This window comes from Mauremys mutica, chromosome 1, assembly GCF_020497125.1.
Source record: "Mauremys mutica isolate MM-2020 ecotype Southern chromosome 1, ASM2049712v1, whole genome shotgun sequence".
Lineage (NCBI taxonomy): Eukaryota > Metazoa > Chordata > Testudines > Geoemydidae > Mauremys > Mauremys mutica.
In genome coordinates this window covers 315,492,769-315,517,088 of record NC_059072.1, presented here as the reverse complement: position 1 = coordinate 315,517,088, position 24,320 = coordinate 315,492,769, and the positions used below count along the sequence as shown (strand labels likewise).

Genomic DNA, 24,320 nt, shown 5'->3' with positions numbered 1-24,320 from the left:
GGATACATGTGGACAGATTTCACTGATAGGGGCGCATGGCTGCTTGAGGGCAGAATTTGGCCCTAAATTTCTAACTCTACCTATATTATCTCTGGCCATTCAATACTTTTGACTTCATATTTCCAGTGTGTGACCTTAATTTTACTCATTCTGTTTGACATATTGTTCTGTTTTTTACTTTCTATTGTGCACTGGCTTTAGTGAAAGGCTCTGAAATCATGACAATTTTCTGACTCTCCTCATTTGAGTTATTGACAGCCACCACCTTATTTACTTTAAAGAGAACATGAGTAATCATTAATGAATTCTCACACAGTTACAGCATACTCAGTTTGAATAAATACTCCAAACCAAACATGCTATACCCTGTTGCTTTATGCCAAAGCATGCTTTCCCTTCAGCATGGAAAGTAACAGAGTTATATGGGAAAATAAATCATCAACACATTACACTTTGAAAAAGCCGACTTAATATCAGGCAGATCATCACTACTCTCGCTCTCAGGCCACCACCACAATCTGTCTCAAGGAGTTGGTGGTGAAAACAAACCAGATATCTAGGATTTGTAAAGTATAATCTAATTAAAATGACATTCCAGTTTGTTTGATTTCCCTTGTGGTAGAATTATTAAGTGGGTTAATTCTTGGGAATAATTCATGTTGTTTATTTTAAACTAACACCTTAAAGAAAATACAAAGAAATGCTTCTGCACCAGACCTGTCTTCAAAAGGTGAAGAAAAACTGCACTACGCAATGTCATGGCAGCAAGGATGCAGTAACCTAATGTGGACTTCTCCAAACAGTAATTCAGCATCATGTGCCAAAGTGCATGTTATTAATGAGAAATGGATCAAGGATATGAAATTATTATTATTATAACACAACATTAGTGCTTAGGTTCATATCCTGTAATGAGAGCTCTGAGTGCTCCCTATACTGCTCTATAAATAATTTCTTGGACTACTGAAAACTTGACCTTAAGAAACATCCTAGATCTGAAATGCACAGTGTTTACTAATGCAAGGTCAAGCTTTGTTTATCATCCAAGAACTGAAAGATACACGAGCAAGAAGTAGAGAGTATATACTCAAAGAGGCCCCAGTGCAGCATACTGCTTACACCTGTGCTTAAGTCCATCTTTATTCAGCAAAGCACGTAAGCAAAAAGTCTGAAATCAATGGCAGTAAAGCACATGTTTAAGTGCTTTGCTGAACTGGGGCCACAGTAAGCAACCTATGACTTCCATTTTGCATAGTCATCTCCTGATCTGCTTTCAGATACTCTCTTGTTAAACTATCCTGTGGAACTTCATTATTTAATCATCATCAATAGGGTGAAATTCTACAGCAAAAGGACTCAAAATAGGACTTAAGTGGTGCACAGTCCTTGCGCAGGATCTCCGCACAGCAGTGAATCTCATCCTTAATTATTTGTGAGCAAGAAGAATGACCACAATGCTGGACAATGCAAAAAAAATTCAGACAGTTCTGGCTTCCAGCTGCTTACTGTCTAAACAAAATAGACAGAGAGAGTGAAATCCTGACCCCCACTGAAGTCAATGGATCTTTTATCATTGATTTTAATGGAGCCAAGATTTCACCTAGAATGTATACAGAAACCTAGAAGAGGGAGAGGTATAACAGCTAGACTTGGTTTTGTTCACATTATTAATAAAATGATTTGTACTGATATGATTGTCTCAGTTCTTGAGGGCACTGCAGAAGAAATGAGTCTGTAGGAGGGAGTGAACTGAAGAGAAGACACTTGCGGTAAGACCATATCTGAGTTTCAAAGTGGTTAACATCCCACTCTTGGATTCTCTATAGAGTGAATAGCTGGCCTGCAGTTTGGATAGTCAGCTTGGCTATAGCGACATGTCTGGCCGATAGAAGCATATGTCTCAAGATCCCTGCAGACATGTAAATATGCTCCTAATCATTGAAACCATAGAGTCTAAAATGATTTGTAGGGAATATGAAGATAGGTATTTGCATGCATATAACCTGGCATACACATACCAGCCTATTCTCACTCTACATGTGCACATAAATTCATTATTGCTAATGAGAGTTATACTTATCCAACCAAAGGAATATATACTCTGAATCCTACACATAAAAGACTGGAGATGAGAAGTAATAAATTCCTAGTAATCCAATATGTAGATCTGACTCTCTAATAATATATGTATAAATTAGCAGTTAATTGTAACATTTAACATCAAAACACGGTAGAAAAATGAATTCTCACAGTACGCTGTGAAGAAGATAAACAGTTAAATGTTATCCCCATTTTATAGATGGGGGAAATGAGGGAGAGTGGTTAAATGAATTGTCCAGTGCCACTCAGTGAATAAATTGTAGATACAGGATTAGAATTCAAAGTCCTAGCCCATGACTTAACTATTAGACATGGTGCCTCTCTATCTATATAGATATTTATGGCCTAAATTTTCAAAAGTGAGGAGTGATTTGGGGTGCCTCAGTTTTTGGGTGACCAACCTGACAATGCATCCGATGAAGTGGGTATTCACCCACGAAAGCTCATGCTCCAATACGTCTGTTAGTCTATAAGGTGCCACAGGACTCTTTGCTGCTTTTACAGATCCAGACTAACACGGCTACCCCTCTGAAACTTGACAATGACTCCTTAAAAGGACCTCATTTCAGAGGGTGGGTGCTCAGCACTTCCTACAAATCAGGTCCCTCGTTAAGTGTCCCATGTTAGCTACCCAAAAATGGAGGCACCCAAAATCACGTGTTTGAAAAGGTAGACCATTATTATATGTATTCATTAGGCACACATTGCTATCTTAGCACATACTCTAGGCACAAATATAGGTTTAGAGGAGGAAAGTCATACAGTCAGAGAGGCAGATAAGAGTGCCTTGTTAAATAATTTTGTCTGTAGCCCAGGAGTGCTGGAACAATTTGTATAGTGGGGGTACTGAGAGCCACTGAACCAAACCGTAAACCCTGTATATGATGCAAACCACTTCAAGCCAGGGAGTGCAGAAGCACCCCCAGCACCCCTAGTATCAGCATCTATGCTGTAGTCCCTTCCTGAAAATTAAGCTGCGTCTAATACTGTGCCACATGTATTCTCAAATAAACCCAAAGGAAGAAAAATTGCCTGTTTTTTGCATTCAATCAAGATCGAGGGTATATGGAATGACATAATATCCTTCCTGATATCAGAGCTGCAGTTAGGGCCAGTATCCTTCAAACATCACCAAGTCTGAAACTCTGTTGCAAACAACAGAGTTTCCTAATTGCCACAGAAACAATCTCTTTCATCGAACGCTGGGCAATGAAATATGTATTGTTCCTTTATAAATACAATAAGGGTTTCATAATTGTATCCTTGACCTTTTTCCAGAGTTCCACAACCACTGATATGGAAAACATTTGAAAGCGACAAATTAAATTGGCCACTCCATTTAACTGCTCATATGCAGAAACTCACATCAACGTTTACATTATATTCTTGGGATTGAGAGTAAGTAATGTTAGAGTAATACAGAGTAGCTAACACTACTCTGTCTGTTTTTAGTTAAGGGAGTGCAATACACCTCTACCCCGATATAACGCGACCTGATATAACATGAATTCGGATATAACGCAGTAAAGCAGCGCTCTGGGGGGGCGGGGATGCACACTCCGGCGGATCAAAGCAAGTTCGATATAATGCGGTCTCACCTATTACGCAGTAAGGTTTTTTGGCTCCCGAGGACAGCGTTATATCGCAGTAGAGGTGTACCTTGGGTGTAAACTAGCAGGAACTAGACAGGAATTGCATAAGAACATGTTATCTTCCAGATTTTTTCACCCAGATGAAAAATACATGGCATTCTCTTTCTGTATGAATGTAGGTCCACATCTGATTTGGAAAATGAAAAGCTTCAGTGATATACTATATATTGATCTTCCGTTTAACCTAGAAAAATTAACAGAGGTGGCTTTTAAATTTACGTTTTTCACATCTGTTCTAGGGAGTTTTGGAAGATGATTTCTTTTAAAATGCACACAGGCCAAGGGATTTGTTTTGAGGCTGATATATATATATATTTAGCCCGAACACTGTGCATTCTAAGGAAGGTGTAGTGGTTGCTGAATAAATATATATATAAACAGTGACAAAAAGACAAGTCAGCAATTATCTTCAAGGACATGTGACAGAAGTTCTATAATTCTTTGACACTCACACATGAGTTTTTCCTAAAGAGTCTTATCAGAGCAGCCCTTTTCCAACCCTCTTGCAGTCTCAAGTAGTTTTGTAAAATTGATCATTTGCACAATACATAATATGTTTTACATGTATAGGTTTTACATGTAGCAGAATTATACGCAGCCTGGTGTCATGACATTCAAGCAATCAGACAAGAGGAATTTCACATTTGCCCACATTTAAGTTACCTAGAAGTTTATGATTAAAAGGCAATATAGTTAAGTCACTGATCACGCACTGTTGTGAATCTTTATGTTCCTTCTATGTGAATATAAAAAAAATTACCTAGCAGTAGAACGCTGTCACTGACTGTTTTAAATTGAGTCTGTTAGACTCAGTTCAGAGTACAGAAAGGTAAACACTGAAATTTCAAATATTAACTAAAGTTTTTAGTATGCAGAAGCTGACCTGCAGACATTATACTAACAGTTAGAAGCCAGTAAGAGCCAGTAACTCACCTTGCTGAATTTTAGTTAGTAGCTGATGGCGTGCAAGAATCCTACTCATCCTGTATGGAGAGCGTCTCGTAGTCTGATCAAATCGTAAGTACATCTCTTGGCCCTCAGGTGACATGGAATTTAGATAGTAACAGCCTGAGCCTGAAGTCCTGGACATCTGCCTAAACATCTCTGACCCTTTAAAATCACTGCTTCGGTCCCCTGTATAGTTATTCCAGATTCTAATGAGTGTAATAAAAAAAAAAGAGGGAATAAGCCCAAGGAAGCTGGAAAGAGCAAGTGCTTTAAAAAGAAAAAGGAGTGGCAAAAGCTACAACTCTGGATTCCAGCTCCCCTCACATGATCTAGAAGGGCCAATCAGCCAAAAGTAAAGAATGTGAAAGTACACAGTCTGCCTTACAGAGGAAAGTGAAGTCTGTTCAGGCATTTCCAATCCCACACAAGGTTGAAGGCAAATACAAATGGCATGCTTCTGAGCTGACTAAGCATTGAAGAGCTGTGATAGGAGAGTTTGAAAAAACAAAACACACCATCTAGGAATAACTATTTTAGGCTGCAAAATTCCTTAGCATGCAGAGCTGTGGAAAACCGCATCCTCCTCCACTCTCTGCCACAGAGCTGCCTACTCATTTCTTCAGAAGATGCACATGCTAATTTTCTTAACATCATACCATACTGTTTGCCTAGAAAAAGAAGTTTAGGATGGGCTGTCTAATCCAAACAACCACCTAGTACAACCAGCACAAGAGCAAATGAAATCCTTCCAATGAAAACATCATTTAGCAGCAATCACACAGCAGAAGTTAATAGACATGTAATAATCCCTAAAATTAATGTTACTGAGAAGTGGCTACCAAGTGAGAGAAATGTTTCGTCCTTTTGGTTCCCCAAACAAGTATTTTTTTGTTTGATGCATACATGGGCACATTGTTTTTCAGATATTCTTAAAAAACAGCCATTTGCTTTTGCAAAGTATCACATTCCCTCTATGTTTAATCACATGGAAGCAGAGTGCTGACATTTGTTGTTAGCATCTGGATAACAAGTCTGACTAATTCAAAAAACAATATGCCATGTGGTATATGGAATGGGTTTGCCTGTGTGCCAGTTAATGTGTATAACATCTGTAAATATCAATGATATGGTTCACTACCTACCATAAGGGACAGCTCATTTCTAAAGGAGCAGAATCATTAACATGGATTTTTGTGATCATGACAGTTTCCAGCATGTGCACTGCTAATGCACAGGGAGCAGCTTCACAGCATTGGAGAGCAATTTCACTGAACCGCAGAAATTAGAAAAGGAAAAGGCCTATAAACAGCTCATTTTGTCCATCCCTCTAAATTTGTTCATGGAGGTTGCAATTCACCTAACAGCAGGAGGGCTGTGGAAAGCCCTAGATGCTGTAGAACTATTATATTTACACAGCATGAAGTGAAGGCATCTCTGATGTCAGCATGCAGGTGTGCTCTGCATTACCTGAGCACCACACAGTTGATTCTGTACCAGTTTTAAATAGGCCACTATGGAGGCTGTATCTGCACTTACACGGTCTGAGTGGCCAGGACCATCCAAGTATGAGGTGCACAAGGAGGTTAGCTCTCATTCCAGCTCCTGTGGATTCTTTCACCCCAACTCCTACATAGTTACTCACCCCATAATAGTTACTGGATTTTTGGGGCAGCGGTAGCATGTGTTGCCACTGAATGAATGTCACCCCAAATTATTCACTAATTCTCATGCTGTACAATAGATTCTAGAGGATAGCTCAGTGGTTTGAGCATTGGGCCTGCTTAAATCCAGGGTTGTGAGCTCAATCCTTGAAGGGGCCATTTAAGGATCTGGGGCAAAAATCTGTCTGGGGTTTGAATCATAGAATCTCAGGGTTGGAAGGGACCTCAGGAGGTCATCTAGTCCAACCCCCTGCTCAAAGCAGGACCAAACCCAACTAAGTCATCCCAGCCAGGGCTTTGTCAAGCCTGACCTTAAAAACCTCTAAGGAAGGAGATTCCACCACCTCCCTAGGTAACCCATTCCAGTTCTTCACCACCCTACTAGTGAAAAAGTTTTTCCTAATATCCAACCTAAACCTCCCCCTCTGCAACTTGAGACCATTACTCCTTGTTCTGTCATCTTCTACCACTGAGAACAGTCTAGATCCATCCTCTTTGGAACCCCCTTTCAGGTAGTTGAAAGCAGCTATCAAATCCCCCCTCATTCTTCTCTTCTACAGACTAAACAATCCCAGTTCCCTCAGCCTCTCCTCATAAGTCATGTGCTCCAGCCCCCTAATCATTTTTGTTGCCCTCCGCTGGACTCTCTCCAATTTATCCACATCCTTCTTGTAGTGTGGGGCCCAAAACTGGACACAGTACTCCAAATGAGGCCTCACCAGTGCTGAGTAGAGGGGAATGATCACATCCCTTGATCTGCTGGAAATGCCCCTACTTATACAACCCAAAATGCCATTAGCCTTCTTGGCAACAAGGGCACACTGTTGACTCATATTCAGCTTTTCGTCCACCGTAACCCCTAGGTCCTTTTCTGCAGAACTGCTGCCCAGCCATTCGGTCCCTAGTCTGTAGCAGTGCATGGGATTCTTCCGTCCTAAGTGCAGGACTCTGCACTTGTCCTTGTTGAACCTCATCATATTTCTTTTGGCCCAATCCTCTAATTTGTCTAGGTCCCTCTGTATCCTAGCCCTACCCTCCAGCGTATCAACCACTCCTCCCAGTTTAGTGTCATCTGCAAACTTGCTAAGGGTGCAGTCCACACCATCCTCCAGCTCGTTAATGAAGATATTGAATAAAACCGGCCCCAGCACCGACCCTTGGGGCACTCCACTTGATACCGGCTGCCAACTAGACATGGAACCATTGATCACTACCCGTTGAGCCCAACCGTCTAGCCAGTTTTCTATCCACCTTACCGTCCATTCATCCAGCCCATACTTCTTTAACTTGCTGGCAAGAATACCGTGGGAGACTGTATCAAAAGCTTTGCTAAAGTCCAGAAATAGTACATCCACTGCTTTCCCCTCATCCACAGAGCCGGTTATCTCGTCATAGAAGGCAATTAGGTTAGTCAGGCATGACTTGCCCTTGGTGAATCCATGCTGACTGTTCCTGATCACTTTCTCCTCCTTTAAGTGGTTCAGGATTGATTCCTTGAGGACCTGTTCCATGATTTTTCCAGGGACTGAGGTGAGACTGACTGGCCTGTAGTTCCCTGGATTTTCCTTCTTCCCTTTTTTAAAGATGGGCACTACATTAGCTTTTTTCCAGTCATCCGGGACCTCCCCCGATTGCCATGATTTTTCAAAGATAATGGCCAATGGCTCTGCAATCTCATCGGCCAACTCCTTTAGCACCCTCGGATGCAGCGCATCCGGCCCCATGGACTTGTGCTCATCCAGCTTTCCTAAATAGCCCCGAACTACTTCTTTCTCCACAGAGAGCTGGTCACCTCCTCCCCATACCGTGCTGCAGAGTGCAGTTGTCTGGGAGCTGACCTTGTCTGTGAAGACAGAGGCAAAAAAAGCATTGAGTACACTAGCTTTCTCCACATCCTCTGTCACTAGGTTCCCTCCCTCATTCAGCAAGGGGCCCACACTTTCCTTGACTTTCTTCCTGTTGCTAACATACCTAAAGAAACCCTTCTTGTTACTCCTAACATCTCCGGCTAGCTGCAACTCCAAGTGTGATTTGGCCTTCCTGATTTCACACCTGCATGCCTGAACAATACTTTTATACTCCTCCCTGGTTATTTGTCCAATCTTCCACTTCTTGTAAGCTGTTCTTTTGTGTTTAAGACGAGCAAGGATTTCACTGTTAAGCCAAGCTGGTCGCCTGCCATATTTACTTTTCTTCCTACACATCGGGATGGTTTGTTCCTGCAACCTCAATAAGGTTTCTTTGAAATACAGCCAGCTTTCCTCGACTCCTTTCCCCGTCATGTTATTCTCCCAGGGGACCTTGCCCATCAGTTCCCTGAGGGAGTTGAAATCTGCTTTTCTGAAGTCCAGGGTCTCTGTTCTACTGCTTTCCCTTTTTCCTTGTGTCAGGATCCTGAACTCGACCATCTCATGGTCACTGCCTCCCACGTTCCCATCCACTATTGCTTCCTCTACTATTTCTTCCCTGTTTGTGAGCAGCAGGTCAAGAAGAGCTTTTCCCCTAGTTGGTTCCTCCAGCACTTGCACCAGGAAATTGTCCCCTACACTTTCCAAAAACTTCCTGGATTGTCTGTGCACTGCTGTATTGCTCTCCCAGCAGATATCGGGGTGATTAAAGTCACCCATGAGAACCAGGGCCTGTGATCTAGCGACTTCTGTTAGTTGCTGGAAGAAAGCCTCGTCCACCTCATCCCCCTGGATGGTCCTGCTTGAGCAGGGGGTTGGACTAGATGACCTCCTGATGTCCCTTTCAACCCTGACATACTATGACTGTTTTTGGCAGTTATAATTTATTGATATTTTGTATTTTATTAATGGTTGACCCAGGGTTACCATACAGGAATAGGCGTTTGAGCAGCTGGGTCCTTGGATTGCCTGGAGCTGGGAACACTGTGGACATTCAAACCAGTGTCTTAGAAGTGAAAGACCCCAAGACCCATTACCAATATCTGGAGTTGTCTGTACAATCCCATATTTGCTGCATTCCTTCTCTGTTTTCATGAAGGACCGAGGAATCTCTGGAGAGTCACAGAGAAGACTGGACATTCAATTAGAAAAAAAATAGCACTTGGGAATAGGCCTGGGTAGATTTTACTCTTTTGCATCCAGAGAAAGGGAACCACTTTTCCTTGTCGTGTTGAGTTCAGAGGAGCAAGAAGGGCTCAGCTGCAGCTGGGTGAGATGGCAATGCTTAGCTATCCTTTAACAAGGCCAGTTTCCCTAGCTAGGTAGAGTTATGGTCCCAGTCAGTCTTCTATCTTTTCACAGCAGAAAACCCTGGATAATAAAATTTCTGAATACTCCTGAATGTCAGCAATATTCATGCTATTTACCCAAAGTGATATCACTGCTCGCTGGAAGAGTTATTATTTGATTAGTCCATCCCTGCTGTATAGTCTAGTTTGTATTTGTTTTCCCTTTTTATTCTCAGTATGTTTATGTTGCATTTATTAAAAGAAAGGAGTTCTTTCTTTTAGCCATATATTACTTATGCAACTTTATAGATGCTAATCACAGAGCCTTATGAAGCCTTCTGGATAAAATCGCTATATATTATATTTCAAAACACGCAGTTCAAATCCCACAGGGATTTTCAATTTTCATTAAAATGTGGAGAAACTTTTTCCATCAGTGTGATTATAACTCATTTCTCATGAATTTTCCAAGGACATAAAAGAGTTTAACAAAAAATGTAAACCATAAAAAAAAACAACCCACAACAGTTCAGCCCTATGCCAATGTGTAACAACTAGGAAACAACCTCACTTAGGACTCTGTCATGATGAGCCCAGCTGCACACCTACACAGGGGAGTAAGGAACTATAACAAGCCCCTGTCCTTCCCTGTAGGCTACCCACAGCACCAGAACCTGGATGGCAGGGAGAGCAACTGCAGTCAGACTGCTGCTTCCCACCTAGGGTTGCCTACTTTCTAATAGCACAAAACCAAACAGCCCTGCCCCAGCCCCTTCCCTGAGCCCCTGCCTCTTCTCCAAGGCCCCGTTTCCACCATACCCCCTCTCTCTGTCACTCACTCTCCTCCACCCTCACTTGCTGGGGCAGGGGATTGGGTGTGTGTGGGCGGGTGAGGGCTCTGATTAGAGGTGCAGGCTCCGGGGTGCGGGACAGGGCTTTGGGTTGGGGCAGGGGGTTCAGGTGCAGGGAAGGCATGGGCTCTGGGCTGGGGGTGCGGGCTCTGGGTGGGGCCAGAAATGAGGGGTTCAGGGTGCGTGAGAGGTCTGGGGGTGCGGGCTCTGGGGTGGGGCCAGGGATGAGGGGTCTGGGGTGTAGGAGGGGGCTCAGGACCAGGGCAAGAGTGTGTGTTGGGGGGTGCGGGGTCCCGGCAGCACTTACCACGGCTCCCAGACAGCAGCCACCAGGTCCCTGCAGCACCTAAGCACATGGGTGCCAGGAAGGCTCCGCGCACTGCCCTCACACCCGCAGACTCCGTCCTGCAGCTCCAATTGGTTGTGGTTCCCAGCCAATGGGAGCTGCAGAGTTGGCACTTGGGGCAGGGGCAGCATAGAGCCTCCATGCACCTAGGGGCCTCAAGGACCTGGCGGCCACTTCCAGGAGCTGCGCGGACCTAGGGCAGGCAGGGAGCCTGCCTTAGCCCCCGACCGGACTTTTAACAGCCCAGTCGGTGGTGCTGACCAGAGCTACCAGGATCCCTTTTTGACTGGGCATTCCAGTCAAAAACCAGACACCTGGCAACCCTACTCAGACTACATCGTATGGTTACAATCCAGTCCTTAAACAGTGGTCCCACTAAAGAAGAAACAATCAAGAGTTAGTTGCCCCTCCAGTGTTCTGTTTAGAGTGTTTCCATTTATGAGCACTAGAAGAGCAAAACGTGTTCTAACTGTGTGCCATTTAATGTGACCATCAGCTCATGTGTATATTTTTGTATAAATGCAAAGAGCACCCTGAACCACAGATCCTCTAGATCAGGGGTGGGCAAACTATGGCCCGTGGGCTGGATCTGGCACCTCAGTGGTTTGGATCCAGCCCACGGGATTGCCACCCCCATGGCACTGCAGGCTCCGCTCCGGGAACTGGGAACCGCGGCCAATGGGAGAATCGGGGGACCATAGGCACCAACTTCCATCCGCTCCGGTGGGTGCCCACCCCCCTTTCCCTGCCCCTGACCCCGCCCCGACTCCATCCTTCCCCTGCCCCTGCCCCCATCCCCAAAGTCCCCACCCTAACTCCGCCCCCTCCCTGTCCCTGTTGGGTCCCTTCCCCAAATCCCCGCCCTGGCCCCACCTCTTCCCTCAGCACGCTGCATTCCCCCTCCTCCCCCCTCCCTCCCTGCCCCACGAATCAGCTGTTTCGCAGCGCAAGTGCTGGGGGGGGAGCGGAGAAACAGGACACGGCGGTGCAGGCGGAGGCAAGCTGGAGCGGGGGGACGGGGAGCTGCCGGTGGGTGCTGAGCACCCACCAATTTTTTTCCGGAGCACCCACGGAGTCGGCGCCTATGCAGGAGAGGTACCCACAAGTGAGGGCAGCGCGAGGAGCCCTCTGCTCCCCCTCCCCCAGAGGCCACAGGGATGTGGTGCTGGCCACTTCCTGGAGTGGGAGCGGGAGCAGGGGAGCGGGAGGGAGCGGGGACAGGGCAGGCAGGCAGGCAGCTCGCCGTCCCCAGGTAAGCCCGCACCCCGAACCTCTCCTGCACCACAACTCCCTGCCCTGAGCCCCCTGCCTGCACCCCAACCCCCTACTGCACCCCACACCCCTCCTGCACCCCAACCCTCTGCTGCACCTTGCACCCCTCTTGTTCTATTCCCAGCTCTGCCACTGGGTCATAGGATAGGTTGCTGAGCTCTCTTTGTCTCAGTTTTTTCCCATCTGTACAATGGGGATTTTTTCATAGAAAAACTGAAAATGCAAAACTGAAAAATTTCAGCCAAAACCTGAAATATTTCAATTTGGAAATGCCATGACAGTGCCCTGTGGGAACTATCATTCGGTTGCCTCATGTCCAAGTTCTCCTTATGTGATGAGCGCCACAACTGGACTACATCTCCCAGGATGAATAGTTGGGTTTGACAACACTGTAGTTCTTTGGAAGATCACAAGGGAGACTCGCTTAAACATCTATCTAAGGACTGCATAGTGTTTCTAATGTGCTTATCACAGTACCTAAGCACTGATGAAAGTGACAAAGCCACATTATGGTTTGCCCCACACTGAAAGATGGGTGTTCTTTGCATGTGTGCATGCATAACTAAAGAGCAGTCATCAACAGCATTGGAAATCTGCCTCCATTTTGTTCAGCACAGGATTCTGTAATGGGGTGAAGAGCACATCACGCAATATACTGTAGAAACTCTAAATTATATTTGATTAAAGTGTCCACTTACAATCAGCCTTTCTGAGCACACTGTTAGTGTAAGATTATAAACCAGTTTCTGTTCTGTAGCTCTCGCTGGCCTTAGAATGCTGGTGCTTAACGTGAGACAAGATTATAGTATTCCCAGTCTTTCCAGCGTGAGATAGGAGTATGGTGCCGTAGAAGTTCTTTTAGCATGGAATTTAATTCATGGTTCTCACACAATAAATGAATAATCATGTGATCTTACTGCTGCAACCGCTTTTCCCCTCAATTATTACTTACATTGAGATGTTATGTCACATCTAAAATTAAATCATAACTATGGTTTCTCTTAATTTTAAAACATTAATACCACGAGAACCACATTGTTTCCATGTCAAATTACCCGCACAGATGTTATTAACGTGCAATCATAACAAGCTGGAAACTCCAGAACTCCACTTTCAAGTCACTGAAGACATGCACACTTTTGCTCTTAGTTTGTTGCTCTTTGTATAGTTCTATTTGTAGTAGGCATTTGAGTTGTGAGATTTTAGTCATACACCTCTACCCCGATAGAACGCTGTCCTCGGGAGCCAAAAAACCTTACCGCATTATAGGTGAAACCGTGTTATATCGAATTTGCTTTAATCCGCCACAGCGTGCAGCTTTACGCGTTATATCCGAATTCGTGTTATATTGGGTCGCGTTATATCGGGGTAGAGGTGTATCTAGTACCTGGCACGCATCTTATAAGCATCTCTTTTTTAAATAGAGCTACAAGCTAGTTTATGAAGCACCAGAAAGAAGCAACCTTTTTCAAATTCAGATCACATTTTTGTGGGAAATAAATGAACCCCTAACCATACCTGCATTTGTGACTAGTGCCCCCACTTTGATAACCTAGGTAGCTACCTGTTTAAACCTTGCCCATGTAAATACTGCATTTACAACCAGAAGCAATTCATTGCTTAATGTTTACTGTTTGAACAGTAAGATTATAACCTTTTGAGAGCTGAGCTAGGATTAATGCAGGGTGGAAGTTATTTTATACTTGGCGAAAAGCAGTGGGAACCCTGCAGCAGCCAGAAACTTTTCACTCTGTCTGACTGCAGCTTCCAACCTCTTCATTAGGCTGTTCTCTCTCTCGCCCCCCTTCCCCCACTTTTCTGTGAGCTGACTTTTATGTGGGGGGGGGAGGAGGTGGCAGAAATAATTTATTAAGGATTTCAATACAGCTGAGAGGTAAAGAAGTCACATCTGCATAGCATTGCAACAGAGTACTGTCTAACTGGAAAGCACAATACTGATGTGTTTTGGAGGCAAGGCAACTGCTGTGTAAACTGTCTGATTGGGAGTTTGTAAAATAAATACTGCTGTGCAAGGCCGTTTTTCTCTGCATGAAAATGAGGCTCATAGATACGATTAAGTAACCTCAAATCAGCCAAGGAGGCTTCTGAATCACGCAGTCCCCTCCAGTCCTAACATCAGAGGATTATCCATTTGTATTTTAAGAACCTCATGTTTAAAGGCTAATACTGCTATAAAACATATGTCCTGATTACAAAAACATTAATGCCCTGGCAACACCATAGAAAGGAGCTCCAATGCAAGCAGAGAATTTAAGTGAGATGAGGACTCGGCCTACGGGTGATGTGTTTATAGACTCAACAGGCAGTGGGGGGAAGGAAGAATGGCAACCGACTGATTTGACTCATTTCATCAGCTCCCTGTCACATGCCCTAAAGCCCACAAGAGAACAAAAGAAGTTACTCAGTTTATACCAATAAAGGGACATGGAAAGCGCCAAGCTTACCAGCCCATACATGCCAAAACCACCACCTAGAAATGAGTATATTGCTAGGCCATAAAAGATAATTGCTCTGGGCCCCATCGTGTTTTGCAGCAATACCCCATAGCCAGGGCTGTGTGCAGATGGAACACTGGCCAACTCCCAACCATGCAGTCTCAGAACCACACCCTCCTTGTGTAGTACCCCCAGCATCGCCAGTTAGCTCTGCTGGCTGGTGCATGGGGGTGTGGATTTGCTAGTCCCTGTGTACCCCCAGGGGAACTGGAAGCGAGCAATCCCTGCAGTCTAGTGCTTAAAGTTACACACGTGTTTATGCCAGCAATGCCCCTCTGCTATGTACATCGGCCAAACTGGACAGTCTCTAAGGAAAAGGATAAATGGACACAAATCAGATATTAGGAATGGCAATATACAAAAACCTGTAGGAGAACACTTCAACCTCCCTGGCCACACAATAGCAGATCTTAAGGTGGCCATCCTGCAGCAAAAAAACTTCAGGACCAGACTTCAAAGAGAAACTGCTGAGCTCCAGTTCATCTGCAAATTTGACACCATCAGCTCAGGATTAAACAAAGACTGTGAATGGCTTGCCAACTACAGAACCAGTTTCTCCTCCCTTGGTTTTCACTCAACTGCTAGAACAGGGCCTCATCCTCCCTGATTGAACTAACCTCGTTATCTCCAGCTTGCTTCTTGCTTGCATATATAAACCTGCCCCTGGAAATTTCCACTACTTGCATCCGAAGAAGTGGGTATTCACCCACGAAAGCTCATGCTGCAAAACGTCTGTTAGTCTATAAGGTGCCACAGGATTCTTTGCTGCTTACACGTGTTTAAGTGTTTTGCTGAATCAGGGTCTAACTACTGAATTAGACATTTTGGGCTGATCCTGTTAAGTGCTGAACACGCTGGCCCTGATAAGGATATATGTGACCAAGTAGATATACGTGGAGCCCTGAACATTTTGTTTGAAAACCATTAAAGCTCATATTGCTATAATACTGCTTTAAAAATAAACCTACTGCCACTTACTAGCAAAAGTTCACATGGTGAGAAGTAATTTTTGCCATGAAACTTGTGAACAATTTGGAAATAGCCTTTTAAAACAACGTTAGTGATTTTAGGGATTAGATGGTTCCAATAGATTATAAATGGGATACAGCCCTTTTCAGCTGCCATCCCAGCTCAAAGGAGGCCCCACTTGGAAGTGAATGGGGATTCACATCATAAATCCCATCATCACATTGTCCCTAATTGGCACCCTTGTTAACAATATCAGAGGCGTCCAGGATTTAACAGCATGAAGACAAAGATAACCTCTGTCTCCTAGACTTGATTACTCCAGGGCGAGGTTTAGCAGAAGTAATAAATAGTACAAAAGCTATTCATTAATATTTGTTTTGACTTACAAGCAAATCCCAATAGAAGTTTTTGCAACTCTTGCAAATTCACTTTCCACAGACATTCAAGTGCTCAGCTTTAGTAGTAAATGCTTGTGAGAAATGAACTGTTAGCTCCAATATTGGCAGAAAGTAAACTTAAAATAGACTAACTAACCAACAGTGTGAATTGTGAATCTTGAAATTTACATTACAATATTTAGTACAAAATCTGTATTACTCTTGTATCAGAGGGGTAGCCGTGTTAGTCTGGATCTGTAAAAGCAGCTATAGTAAGTGCAGGCCCTGATAAAGGCCCAGTATGAGGCCTGAGGCCTGAACTAAAGTAATGGTCAAGACTTTGCTAACATAAAGCAAAGTTAAGCTGTGAGCCAGAGGTAGGCCCTGCTCACAGAAGCTGGCACGAAAAGGACTGATGCTGCATAAACGTATATTCACCTAGCATAAACACAGCACTAGAACACACTATACTGAAACATTCCATAGATAACAGGAGGACAGGCCGACCCATCCCAGTGACAGGGGCAAAAGGGTAAAATGATGGATAGAGTTGTTTTGTTTGAACAAACATGTACAAGGTAGAAGGCGGTGCCTTAATACGTAGAAGGGTTGTAACTTGCTACGTAGAGAGGTTGTACCTTAATATGTCAGGTGTGATGTGTAACTTGTTTGTATCTGTGTATAAGAATGCATCCCTGGGGAGGTGCCTTTGTCCGGCCGTAGGGGGAGTGGAAAGTCCCGCCACTAAGCCGGGTCCATTGCCAAGAGGCACTCTCTTGCAGTACGCCCGGTAGACTAAGTAATCTACGGGGACCCTGCACGGGTGTCCGAGGTCGCAATAAACCTAGCCGACGTGGCTTTGCATCTTACTGGACTCTGTGGTTATTGGGGATTCTCGTCGGGTCTGCTGTGTCAGCTATCTGCGCAGAGCTGGGGCAGCACACAGAGGGAACTCACGCACGCAGCCGAGTGATATCAACAAGGAGAAAGCAGAGCACCACACCGGTACAACTCTGACAACAGCAGCAAAGAGTCCTGTGCACCTTATAGACTAACAGACATATTGGAGCATGAGCTTTCGTGGGTGAATACCCACTTCATTGGATGCAACTTATGCTCTTATGTTTGTTGCATAAGCAATCCAATCAGAGAACCAAAATAATACCAGGTGACTTATATGACTATAAATAGAGAACTAACCTTGTTATCTTCAGCCTGATTCTTGCTTGTGTGTGTATATATATATATATATATACACACACAAGCAAGAATCAGGTATATATATATATATATATATATATATATACATACACCTGCCTCTGGAAATTTCCACTACATGCCTTCTGACTCCCTGATTAAACTACCCGCCCTGTCAATCAGGCTCAGAGGCTGAGGCTGACCTGGAGCTTTGGCCTCTCCCCAGTCTTTTAGTGCTGGGAGCTAGCCAACCAAAACACCCCCACTGAATGTTAGTACATATACAACTCCACTGGTTTTGAACCACGCCCTCATGAATACCTGTGCCAACCCACTTACAGCTAACAGGTGGCACTAGAAGCGTAATCTGGAGCCAGTAGGTGGCAGAGGTGTCGCTGAGGGCACACTTGGTCTGTAGGAACTCTGGCCCACATGCACAAAGGTACTTATGCACCTAAGCCCCAGATTCAGTACTGGGTTTACAATGGTGCCAATGGTGCTGTGGCACCAGGCCCACACTCAGAAGGGGCCCTGGCACCTGAATGATGGCCCCACTCCCCATTCTGCCCATACTCCGCCCCGAGGCCCCACCCCTGCTCGGCCTCTTCCCCCTGAGGCCCTGCCTGCACTCTGCCCCAAGGCCCTATCTACCGCTTGCTTCTCTCCGCCCCCTTCCCCTGTGTGAGTGGCGGGCAGGATCTCAGGGGGAAGAGGCTGAGCAGGGGTGGGGCCTTGGGATGGAGCACAGATGGAGCGGAGGGCAGGGCACACAAAATATGAATCTGGTTCTGCCCAGATGTAGGTGCCTAAATCCACTTTTTAGGCCCCACTGTAAGACACAAGCCTCCTGCTCAACTGCTGCCTATCCCTGTAGTCACCTAAATTCACTTGATGCCCAAGTTTGTGCAATAAAAGTTCCCTAGGTGCCTACGTTACTGCCTCTGGGCATATGCGCATCTGCCTCCCTCTTGGTTCCTGGGCACCTATCTTCTGCCTAAGTCCCAGAGTGATCCACAAACCAGGGGATGAAAAGCATTCTTCCATCTAACTTGCATGTGGACCTGATCTAGTAAGCGTGCTCAGAGGCCACCTAACTCAACACAAAACAGCCAGTCTATAACATCAACACCATTACCATTAGCAACCAAACTTATAATCTCATAAAAAAAAGATATCAAGTTAGCTTGACAGAAACTACTTTCCGTAAAGACATATTGATTGTCATTAATTATGTTACCTGACATTAATTTTTTTTAATTGAGTCCCATACCAGCCACTCCATTATCTTGCCTGGAATCGAGGTCAGACTGACAGGCCTACAATTCCTAGGGTCATCCTGTTTACCCTTTTTAAAATATTGGCACAACATTAGCTTTCTTCCAGTCTTCTGGAACTTCCCCAGTTTTCCCTTATTGAAAATCAACATTAATGTCCTATGAGCTCCTCAGCCAATTAATGTAAAACTCTTGGATGTAAGTTATCTGGACCTAATGATTTAAAAATGTGCAACTTTAGTAGCTGCTGTTTAACATCCTCCTGAGATTACTAGTGGAATGAAAAGAATATTATTGTGTGATATGACACATCATATGTTTTTTCCCAAATACATACAGAAATAAATATTGAACACTCCCACCTTTTCTGCATGACTATAAATAATTCCACATTTTCCTCTTGTAGTAGATCAATACCATTGTTAGGAGAGTGACAACCACTACATAGCCTAGTCATTGGAGCACTTACCTGATCCACCTGAGAGGTGGCAGATCTCATCAGGCAGAGAGGGGACTTGAACCAGGAGTCTCCCCAAGCCTGGGTCAGTACCCCAATCACTAGGTAAAGGTTATAAAGGAGGGCTCTCTCTTGGCCCACCACTGCTGTTTTGTGTGGAGTTAGGTAGCCTCTGAGTATGCCTACTGGATTGAACCCCATATGCAATTTAGGCAGAGGAGTACCTATCTTCTCCCACTTAGTTGATCACAAGCAAAGATAGCTGCCTCAGTCCAGGCTGCAGCGAGCCACCTATCTCTGTAAGAGGGGCAGGGCTTAGGTCACCTCCTCTCATTGGTATCTCCCATTGGCTAGCTTAAGTGGCTCCCCACCTAGGGTGCTGCATTTTGTGGATCGCATTCTAAGGAATCTATCTCTACCCATTCATTGTTGAGGGAGCGTAAGTGCCCAGCTCAGGTAGATCACAGTATTCTTCTTGTGATTCTCTATGCCCTTAAAAGTTAGGCTTTGCAACACTCAATGTTACGATGTCTAAGTCCCTTTGTGGAGCCGGTCCTCTGTTACTGATGTGACAGATGCCCAGAGTACATTGGAAGAAGTGGCAGTTGGAAAAAAAATTCTCCTTGCAAATTGAGCACAATTGTTATGGAATTTATTGAGACATAATGAATATTGTGCCCCGTATAGACTTACTTTCCAAACTAAAACTACACTTTCTATCTCCTGTAGCCCAATTCAGGACTGCCTGGACAGAGAACAGAGAACGCCTACATTTCCTGGGACTGAGTGGAGCCCAAATTGGAGGAACATGGAGGCTTCCTTTCTGATGTCTCTCTACTATTCTGCATGAAGTGTGACTAGCTTAGCTGACTCTGCTGCCAAACTCCCACCTTGGCCCCAACCTGCACTTGAGGAGCTGAGGCTGAGGAAGTATTGGGCTGAAGGCACAGAGAGGGCTCAGAAAGGGCTTGGAGTCAGGCTGGTGGATGCATATCCTCTCTTCCCAAGAGCCTCAGAAAAGACACTGAAATGTTGATGTGGGTGGCATTGCTGTTTTGTGGCCCATGCTGGGAAGCCAATTCATCTTTTTCAGGCCGCTGTCCCAAGGCTCAATGTCTTCAGCTTTCTTATTACACTAGCGTGATTTGGATAGGGAAAAAAATGCCAACACTGTTGCTGAGAGGACTTGGGAGGAGTAATGAAATATGCTAGCTTTATGGGTGATCATTGTCTCCTAAAACTTTCCTCGTTTACAGTTAAAGGGAGTTTGATCTACAAGCTATTTTCCACTCAGCTCTTATTGCTGATTATTTTTGTAGTTAAACTGTGTTGATTTACAAATTTTACACATGCAGCTATGGCAAAAAAATAATCAAGAGAGAAGAGTTCCATTATAAAACAATGAACTATATTAAAGCAATGATGTCACTAAATCAAAACATCCATTAACAGAAATTGTAGTAAAAAAAACACAAGTAGGGGAAAACATCTGGCATGCTGCATCTTTGCACTATTTGCAGTAGCTAAATCTGGACCCAATTAATGACCTGTGTATTTTCCAAACTTTCAATAAAATGCCTTGACAAAAAGTTAATCTGTCTCAGGAAAATGTTCTATTTCCTCCCATATGTTGCCTGACCCAGCCCAGCAATAAACCTCTCCCCAGTCTTAAGGAACTTAACAACTGCACCAACTGATCCTTTCCATAAAAGGGGAGATAATTGTTCCAAACCTCTGAGTCACAAGGCTTGCTAAAGAGAAAGCAATACAAAGAGTGTTATGGAGAGAGCTCTTCATACTAGGCACTATGGTGACCTAGAATCCAGAGATTTAAAACAGTGGATTTCAGTATCTTATCTAGAATTCACTCCAGCCGTTTTATAATCCCTCTCAGTTTGGTACTTTCTGTACAACACTACCACACCAGGATTAATATACACTTTTCTGCTTGGTAACACTTGCCCTGCTATCCTTGCTGTTTAGGATTCTTATGAAAAACACAGCTTAGACCCCCCCCATTTTGTAATTATATATTTACATCTTTCTATAACACAAAATGGATGCCCCAGACTCAATTTTACTTAGTGTTATATTTTTCTAACTTAGATTCCAACATTCCTTTGCTTTCTATTTAAATCAAATCAGAATGCTGAGATCCAGGGGGACTTGAGACAGGGCCTCCTACCCCACAGGTGGATGCCCTAACCACTAGACTACAAAAATCATTCTCACACATACATGCCTAATTGCTCTTTATTTATTTATCCAGAGTGCAACAGTTTTGACAGGAGAGACTGAAGGAGGTCCCCAGCTATTCCACAGCTCAGTGAATGGTGCATGCTTCTGAGGATTTGAACAGGGGTCTCCTTCTTTCTCTCCATCAAACAGAAAGGAGGGAATTTAATGTGTGTTTCCTACATGCCTGGTGAGTACTTATAACTTTCAGCCCAGTTGGGTAAAGATAGGCTCCTCCTCCACCACCCACTTTGTGTGGAGTGAGGCAGGCTTCTAACTCATTCCTTCAAGAAACTACATAGGCACCTAGGCCAGGAGTGGGGTTCTTCTTAATGGATCACTATCAGAGCTAGCTGCCTATCTCTGAGAACAGGGTGGACTTAGCACAACAGCATCTCTCATTGGCTAGCTTAGGCAGGATGCTGCCTAGCATGCTGGCTTTTGTGGATCACATTCTAAGGAGCCAGAGTGGTAGCCGTGTTAGTCTGTATCAGCAAAAACAAGTACTCCTCATTGTTTATTCGAAGGAGCCTCTCTCTCCCCATTCATTGTATAGAACCCGAGGTGCCTGTCTTAGGCTTTGTGGATCACTATGTTGTTCCTGTGATTTACTAGGCACCTAAAAATTAAGTGCCATGATGCTCAGCCCTGGTCTACACTACAGGGTTAGGTCGAATTTAGCAACGTTAGGTCGATTTTATAATGAATGTGTTTACACAAGCAACCCCCTTCCATCGAGCTAAAGGGCTCTTAAAATCTACTTCTATACTCCATCCTGGCGAGGGGAGTAGTGCTAAAATCGACCTTGCTGGGTCGAATTTGGGGTAGTGCGGACGCAAATTTACGTTATTGGCCTCCGGGAGCTATCCCAGAGTGCTCCAATGTGACCTGTCTGGACAGCATTTTCAACTCCAATGCACTAGCCAGGTACACAGGAAAAGCCCTGGGAACTTTTGAATTTCATTTCCTGTTTGGTCAGCGCTCAATATAAAAGGCAAAATGCGACCTTGTACCTAAAGCACATGTGCTGTCTGCTGTGAATTGCTTGATTCACTGTGAAAGGGTCTCCCTTTTGTTCTCAGAAATGTATCATCTTACATTTTACTCTCCCCTTTTTATCCCCCAACAGGTGCAAATGTTTCTATGCTCCCTCTATCATCTCCGTCCCTGAGGTTATCACAGATTAGAAGGCAAAAAAAAACCAAACCACACTTGTGATGACATGTTTTCCGAGCTCATGCTGTTCTCCCACACTGATAGGGCACAGCTGAATGCATGGAGGCATTCAGTGGCAGAGTCCAGGAAAGCATTAAGTGAGCGTGATGAGAAGAGGCAGGATGCAATGCTGAGGCTAATGGGGGAGCAAACGGACCTGCTCAGGCATCTGGTGGAGCTGCAGGAAAGCCAACAAGAGCACAGACCACTGCTGCATCCACTGTACAACCGCCTGCCCTCCTCCCCAAGTTCCATATCCTCCTCACCCAGATGCCCAGGAATGTGCGGGGGAAGGCTCCGGGCACCCAGCCACTCCACTCCAGAGGATGGCCCAAGCAACGGAAGGCTGTCATTCAAACTGCTTATTGTAGCCACAGTACAAATCAAAACTATGTGGCCTTATCCTTCCCTCCTCCCCTACCCCACTTGGGCTACCTTATCAGTTATCTCCCTTTTTATTTTAAATTAATAAAGAAAGAATGCATGGTTTCAAAACAATAGTGACTATTTCCTTTGCCAGCTATGATCGAAGGGGGGAGGGGGTTGGCTTACAGGGAATTAAAATCAACAAAGGAAGCAGGTTTGCATCAAGGAGAAACACATATAACTGTCACACCATAGCCTGGCCAGTCATGAAACTGGTTTTCAAAGCCTCTCTGGTGTGCAGCAAGCCTACTTGTACTCTTCTAATTGCCCTGGTGTCTGGCTGTTCAAAATTGGCAGCCAGGTGATTTGCCTCAACCTCCCACCCCGCCATAAATGTCTCTCCCTTACTCTCACAGATATTATGGAGCACACAGCAAGCAGTAATAACAATGGGAATATTGCTTGCACTGAGGTCTAACCTAGTCATCAAACAGTGCCAACGAGCTTTTAAACATCCAAAGGCGCATTCTACCACAATTCTGCAATTGCTCAGCCTATAGTTGAACTGCTCCTTACTACAGTCCAGGCTGCCTGTGTATGGCTTCATAAGCCATGGGAGCAAGGGGTAGGCTGGGTCTCCAAGGATAACTATTGGTATTTCAACACCCCAACAGTAATTTTCTGGTCTGGGAAGTAAGTCCCCTTTTGCAGCTTCTCAAACAGCCCAGAGTTCCTAAAGATGCGAGCATTGTGCACCTTTCCCGGCCATCCCACGTTGATGTCGGTGAAACATCCCTTGTAGTCCACCAGTGCTTGCAGCACCACTGAAAAGTACCCCTTGCGGTTTACGTACTGGTTGGCAAGGTGGTCCGGTGCCAAGATAGGGATGTGTGTTCCATCTATCGCCCCACCAGTTAGGGAAACCCATTGCAGCAAAGCCATCCACTATGACCTGCACATTTCCCAGAGTCACTACCCTTGATAGCAGAATGTCAGTGATTGCATTGGCTACTTGAATCACAGCAGTCCCTATAGTAGATTTGCCCACTCCATATTGATTCCAACTGACTGATAGCAGTCAGGCATTGCAAGCTTCCACAGGGCTATCACCACTCACTTCTCAACTGTCAGGGCAGCTCTCACCTTGGTATTCCTGCGCTTCAGGGCAGGGGAAAGCAATACACAGAGTTTCAGGAAAGTGGCCTTATGCATGAGAAAGTTTCACAGCCACTGGGAATCATCCCATACCTGCAACACTATGCAGTCCCAGCAGTCTGTGCTTGTTTGCCGGGCCCAGAATCGGTGTTCCACTGTATCAACCAGCCCCACTGCCACAATGAGGTCCCAATTGCCACATCCCATGCTTTCAGGAACGTCTGTGTCCGCGTCCTCCTCACAATCATCCTCGTGATGCCATCTCTTAGCCAGGTTCTGCGCATACTGCAGTATAATGCGCAAGGTGTTTACAATGCTCACAACAGCAGCGGTGAGCTGAGCGGGCTCCATGCTTGCCATGCTATGGCATCTACATGGGTAACCCAGGAAAAAGGGCATGAAATGATTGTCTGCAGTTGCTTTCACGGAGGGAGAGAGGGAGGGGAGACTGACGACATGTACCCCAAACCACCCGTGACAATGTTTTTGCCCAATCAGGCACTGGGAGCTTAACCCAGAATTCCAATGGGCAG

The 24,320-nt window shown here is 44.8% G+C and overlaps 1 protein-coding gene across 7 annotated transcripts in view; it reads right to left on the bottom strand.

Moving 5' to 3' along the window:
* STARD13 (StAR related lipid transfer domain containing 13) overlaps positions 1 to 24,320 on the bottom strand; it is a 518,446-nt gene that overhangs the window by 183,276 nt on the left and 310,850 nt on the right. The window contains exon 1 of one of the 7 annotated variants that reach the window (XM_045016207.1): positions 4,686 to 4,914. The exons of the other annotated variants lie outside the window; for them this stretch is intronic. Coding sequence (XP_044872142.1) covers positions 4,686 to 4,854 — 169 coding nt within the window. The 5' untranslated portion in view covers positions 4,855 to 4,914. Of the gene's footprint in view, positions 1 to 4,685; positions 4,915 to 24,320 lie in introns of those variants that run through there. 7 annotated transcript variants of the gene reach the window in all.